At 16.0% G+C, this 6,000-nt stretch overlaps 1 protein-coding gene across 1 annotated transcript, besides 26 other annotated features; it reads left to right on the forward strand. All coding sequences in view use genetic code 6, as the record gives it.

The window, feature by feature from the left end:
- The first annotated feature begins 634 nt into the window (after nt 1-634).
- Nucleotides 635-668: a microsatellite.
- A 578-nt stretch (nt 669-1,246) lies between these two features.
- IMG5_139690 (hypothetical protein) lies at nt 1,247-4,192 on the forward strand (the record flags this gene model as incomplete). Its single annotated transcript, XM_004031354.1, has 3 exons — nt 1,247-1,289; nt 1,904-3,746; nt 3,793-4,192. The coding sequence occupies 3 exons, from the start codon at nt 1,247-1,249 to the stop codon at nt 4,190-4,192; spliced, it is 2,286 nt and encodes a 761-aa protein (XP_004031402.1).
- Nucleotides 1,312-1,404: a microsatellite.
- Nucleotides 1,315-1,569: a microsatellite.
- Nucleotides 1,340-1,580: a microsatellite.
- Nucleotides 1,341-1,402: a microsatellite.
- Nucleotides 1,342-1,580: a microsatellite.
- Nucleotides 1,344-1,579: a microsatellite.
- Nucleotides 1,420-1,704: a microsatellite.
- Nucleotides 1,430-1,472: a microsatellite.
- Nucleotides 1,472-1,573: a microsatellite.
- Nucleotides 1,553-1,614: a microsatellite.
- Nucleotides 1,650-1,711: a microsatellite.
- Nucleotides 4,193-4,298: 106 nt separating the features above from the next.
- Nucleotides 4,299-4,331: a microsatellite.
- Nucleotides 4,332-4,484: 153 nt separating this feature from the next.
- Nucleotides 4,485-4,555: a microsatellite.
- Nucleotides 4,494-4,566: a microsatellite.
- Nucleotides 4,567-4,674: 108 nt separating this feature from the next.
- Nucleotides 4,675-4,726: a microsatellite.
- Nucleotides 4,682-4,726: a microsatellite.
- A 51-nt stretch (nt 4,727-4,777) lies between these two features.
- Nucleotides 4,778-4,820: a microsatellite.
- A 265-nt stretch (nt 4,821-5,085) lies between these two features.
- Nucleotides 5,086-5,154: a microsatellite.
- A 46-nt stretch (nt 5,155-5,200) lies between these two features.
- Nucleotides 5,201-5,303: a microsatellite.
- Nucleotides 5,207-5,268: a microsatellite.
- Nucleotides 5,244-5,320: a microsatellite.
- Nucleotides 5,249-5,344: a microsatellite.
- Nucleotides 5,250-5,340: a microsatellite.
- Nucleotides 5,254-5,340: a microsatellite.
- Nucleotides 5,345-5,969: 625 nt separating the features above from the next.
- Nucleotides 5,970-6,000: a microsatellite.

Genomic DNA, 6,000 nt, shown 5'->3' on the forward strand with positions numbered 1-6,000 from the left:
TAGGAACAAATATATTAATCGGACTTTATGTACTTTTTGGTTCTTTTGTATTTAATTTGATAACCACTATTGTTTTGATTTTTTTATTTTAAAAAGAATATTAAATAAAAGACTAAAGAGTAGGTTTAAGTAAAGATGTTATTGAAGGAATGAAAAGTATTAAGTATTTAAATTGGGAGGATATCTTTTTAAGGAAAATATAAAATATAAGAAAAAAAGAATTCAAGTATCTTTTCTATATTAATATTATGCACGGATATTAGTAAATGTTTTGGAATTCTTTAAGCTATTTACTGCTATTTTTTTTCCTTATTTTTGTAAAAGATGTACATAATTCTAATGTTTTCTCTATTATAGCCATATTTGGGTCATTAACTTATCCAATTGCTATTGTTCCTTTGGCTATAGGGATGGTTTTTAAGGCTAGTGTGTCTTTGAGGAGAATTTCGGCTTTTTTAAATTAAGAAGAGATTGATTATGAGGCTTTTGTTAATAAGAGTTTTATTTCTGAGTCTTTTTAAAAAAATTCGCTAATTAATTAAAATTAAAGCTTTAATAAAATTTAGTAGAATGAAGGAAGTATTAATAATTAAATCATTGAATATAATTCTTAATAATAATAAGAAAAAGAAAATAAAAATCAATTAGAAATAATTAAAAATAATTAATAAGAAAATATTTTAACATCTTCTTAGTTTAAATAGGAAAAAATAGCTATTTATATTTAAGATATGTAGTTTATATGGCCTTTTTAAAATAATTAAGTTCAAAATATCAAAAAATAAAAATAAAATACTCTAGAAGAAAAACTTATAGTATTATAAGGAGAAGAAGAAAAATAAAAAGACACTTTTTTGTTAAAAATTGATCATTTTTAAATAAAAAAAGGCACATTAAATATTATTTTAGGTAAATATGGAAGCGGGAAGACTGCTTTATTAAATGCGATTTTAAATGAGATGTAAATTAATGTAAAAAAAGAAGATATGATTAATATTAATCAATAATAATAAAAAGTACAAATAAATGGTACAATAGCATATGTATCATAAACTCATTGGTTATAAAGTAAAAGTATTAAAGAAAATATACTTTTTGGTTCTAAATATAATTAAAAAAAATACGAATAATGTATTAATGTATGTTAGCTATAAATAGATTTAGATGTTTCAAATAAAGGAGATGAAAAAATAGTAGGGCCAGATGGATGTAATCTTTCAGGAGGATAAAAATAAAGGATATGCCTATGTAGAGCATTATATTAAGAAAAAGATACTTTAATAAATTATGTAATATACGCCTATAATATATTTTTATAATTATATTTAAATTAATTTTAAAATATATAAATATATTTAAATATAAATATATATATATAAATAAATTTTAATATATAACTATAAAAAAAAATAGAAATTAATATATGTATATATAAATATAAAAATAATATAAATAATAAAATAAATAAATAAATATATATAGATAAATATATAAATATTTATATATATATCTATAAATAAATAAATATATATATATTTAATAATAATTAATATATATATTAAATATATATATAAATATATTTTTTTATATATTTAATTTATATTAAAATATTTTCATATTTACATATTATTATAATATTATATTGAATATTATATATATTTATTTAAATATATATATATTTTAATATATAATATTTATATATATTTTATATCTTTTTTTTTTCAAGTACATTTATTTTTAATATTTTTTTATAAATTTATTTAAAAAATTTATATATTCCTATATTAATTTTTTAATTTATATCCTATTTTTTTAAAAATCTTTTTTAAAAGTATTTTAAAAATTTAATTTAATTTAATTAATATGTTCATATATATATAATTTTATATTATTTATTTATTAGATGATATTTTTAGTAGTTTAGATATACATGTAAGTGAATAAGTATATTAAAATGCTATTTTAAAATTTCTTTTATAGACATTAAAGAAAACAGTTATTATTGTATTTTCTAGTCAATACAGTTTATTTTAATAATGTGAAAAAAGTTTAATTGATTAGATTTTTTATATTTAAAATGGATTTGTTTCTAAAAATATAAACTAAATGGATATTTTTATTGAATAATAATAGAATATAGTTAAAGAAGAAAAAAAAATATGTTTTTTTGATGAAAAAAAATCTGAATAAAATTCCTAAAGTGCCATTTAATAATTATATTCTAACTCTTCATCCTATAATAGAGCTTTTTCTTCACTTAAAGAAATTAAAGAATAGGCTAAAGATGAGTTTTTGAACTCTTAATAGTAATTTGATGAAAACATGGATGAATAAAGGGTATAAGGAGGCATAAAAATTCGAACTTTTATAACTTATTTAAGTTCTTTGAGTTTTTTAGGTAGTTTTATTTACTTAGTGTTAAATTTTGCAACACAAGCATCTATTTAATTGATTGATTTCTGGTTATCAGATTGGGTGGATCAAAGAAGTGATTTTTATGGTAAAATAAATGCCTATTTTGCAAATGATTTTGTTTAAATTTTTCTTTTTTGGTTGATATTGAATATCAGTATAACAGCTTCTAGGGGTATAATATATATAATATGTAACCTACTATGTAGTTATAGACTTTTTAATAAATTAAATAAATGTATAATGTATTCTAATATATAATTTTTTGATAATAATCCATCTGGTAGAATAATTAACAGAATTTCAGATGATATTGTGAATGTAGATGATTTATTACCTACATCAGTTAATATTTTCACAAAGCTATTTGCTTTGTCTATTGGATATCCAATTGGTATTTCTATAAAATTTCCATGGGTTATTTCTTTAATTGTAGTTTCTATTTTTGCTATGTATTATTTAAGATAATAATTCAAGGCAGCTAATAGAGAATTAAAAAGACTCAGTTAGGTAAATGGAGGTAAATTACTTACTTGTATGCATGAAATGCATAAAGGGGTACATATTATTAGAAGTTTTGGGAAATAATTATATTCTGTAAAAAGTTATTTGGAAGTATTAGATTTTAATATTAATTCTTTTTTGATTTCTTAGGCTGTTTATACTTGGATGTTGGCTAGACTGTAGATAATTGTCAATTTTCTATTTGCTTTTGTTTGTATTTCAAGTATTGTGGTGGTTTATATAGGCAATATTTAAAAAGATAATTATACTACCATTTCTTTGTGTATTACATATACTATTTTACTTGCAGGGAGATTTTCTGATCTTTTGTTTTAGTATTGTATGTTTGAATAGTAAATTATTAGTGTAGAAAGGATATAATAGTATTTTAGTAATGAAATGGAAAATCTAAACTAGAAAAAAACTAATCTTTATAAATCACCAGCTTCGGTTTTATTCGAATAGTAATAATAAGTTATTTTAAAAAATAACTAGATATAAAATGATTCGGCAATACTTTTTTCGAATGTTTTTCTTAATTATGAGGATTGTGGGGAAAATTATGCACTTAAAAATTTCAATTTAAATATCAAAAAAGGAGAAAAAATAGCCATATGTGGAAGAACAGGGTCTGGAAAAACATCATTTTTAAATGCTTTGTTTAATATGTATCCAATTTAATAAGGAAATATATTCGTTAACGGAGTTGATATTGATGAGTTGACTTTAAAGTAGTTAAGAAATTAAATATCAGTAATACCTTAATTTGGGTTCCTTTATTAAGCTAATCTTTTATAGAATTTAGATCCAGAAGGGAAATATACTGACTAGTATTATTTTATATTTATTATATATATTCACAAAAAAAAACAAAAGGTTTATTTTAAATAAAATTAAAGAAAGTAAATTAAGTTTAAAAAATTAAGATTATTAAGATTTTTAGATTTTGTAAGGTGGATAAAATATTTCTTGTGGTGAAAAATAAATAATTAATTTCTTAAGAATTATTCTAAAAAATACTAATATTATATGCTTAGATGAAGCTACTTCGAATACGGATCCTATTACTGATTCTCAAATTAATGAATAATTATTTGCTTTTGCGGAAAACAAAACTCTTATTGTAATTACTCATAGGTTGGAAAATATAGAAAAATACGATAGGGTAGTAGTTTTGAGTTAAGGTTAAATTGTAGAATGTGGAAATGTTTAAGAATTAAAGTAAATATAGAATGGATTCTCTAATTAATTATTAAATAAAGAAGGAGATAAATGATATTATTTAAATGAGTTAATAATAGTTTATAAAAAATTTTTATTATTAAAATTAAAATATAAATAAATTTATATATTTATTTTAATGTAAAATAAATTATGATTGTTATATTTATATATATATATATATATATATATATTATTCTTTATTACCCGAAAATAAAAATAAAACATTAATACACACAAAAAATCATAACAAAATTATTATATTTTTTATCAAATATTGCTGAATTTAAATAAATCATTTTTTTTTGTTAATTATAAATAAAATATTTCTTTTGATTTTTAATAATAATATATATAAATATAAATAAATATATAAAAAATAATTAAATATCATTAAAAAAATATTAAATAAATAAAATCAATATTAAAAAAAAATTATTCAAAAAAAAAAAAATTCATATATTAAATGCACACGTTGTAATAAAAATAAATTAAACCTAGATTTCAATAAAAAAGTGAATGATATTTGTAAATAAGATAAAATATATAATAATTATAAAAATAATAATATATTAATTAAAAATATAATTAACTTATATTTTGTATTATATGTAATAAATTAATTAAAACATAAAGAATTATAAAATATATAAAGTTATAATAAAATATTCAAAATTAAAATATATAAAGAGAATGTTACAAAGTACATAAAAATTAATATAAATCTAACTATAAATTTAAAAAAAAAAAAAATTATAAAATTATTGTAAAAGAAATAATAAACAATTATAATAGAAGACATATTTATTTAAAACGATAAATATTTTATAAATAAAATTTTTATTTTTTAATATTTAATAAATATATTAATTAATATAAAATAAATTTAAATGCGTATAAATGTATAATTTATATGGAAGAATTTGAAAAAATTATACATTAAAAAAAAAAAAAATATGTTATTATATAATATAATAATTAATAAAAAAATTGTTATAAATAAAATTATATATTAATGTAAAGATAAATATAAAAAAAAAAAAAAAATATTTATAAAATAAACATATAGATAAATATATATTATAAATAATGTATATAAATACATATATAAATATATTATATATATATATTTATATGAATATTTATATATTTATATATTTATATATTCATATTTATATTTATAATGTTATTATTTATAATTTAATATAAATAAAAAGATTTAATATAATATTTTATAAATGTTTATATAAAAAAAGAATATAAAATAAATGTATTTATATATAAATAATTACATTTTAAATAATATTCTTATTTTTTACTAATATTATTCTAGAATTTATTTTAAATTCATTTATAATATTAATTTAAAAATCAAATTTTTATATAGTTTCTTTTATTTTTTATAATTTTAAAAATAAAATTATATAAATTTTAAAATAATATTTTTTTAATATATTTATATCTATTTTTTTATACAAATTGAAATATTAATTTATAGTTTCTTTTTTGTTCATATAAAAAATATGTAAATTTTTTTTCATTATTTATTTTTTGTTCCAATTGTTTTTATATATTTTGTTTTATATATCCTTTTTTTTTTTTTTTTTAATTAAGATTAACAATTACAAATTATTAATTATTCATTTTTTTTTAAAAAAAAAATAATTCACATTAATATCTTAGATATTTGATTTTAAATCTAAAATAATTTTAGTTTATATCTATTTAATTGAAATATTTAGCTTAAGATGTACTATATCTTGAAATAACATTTAAAATTTTTTTATTAATAAAAAAATAAGTTTTAATAATCAAAAAAAAGGAATTTATTGATATATATATATATATATATATATATATATA

The sequence above is a fragment of the Ichthyophthirius multifiliis genome, assembly GCF_000220395.1.
Source record: "Ichthyophthirius multifiliis unplaced genomic scaffold scaff_1120509251083, whole genome shotgun sequence".
NCBI lineage: Eukaryota > Ciliophora > Oligohymenophorea > Hymenostomatida > Ichthyophthirius > Ichthyophthirius multifiliis.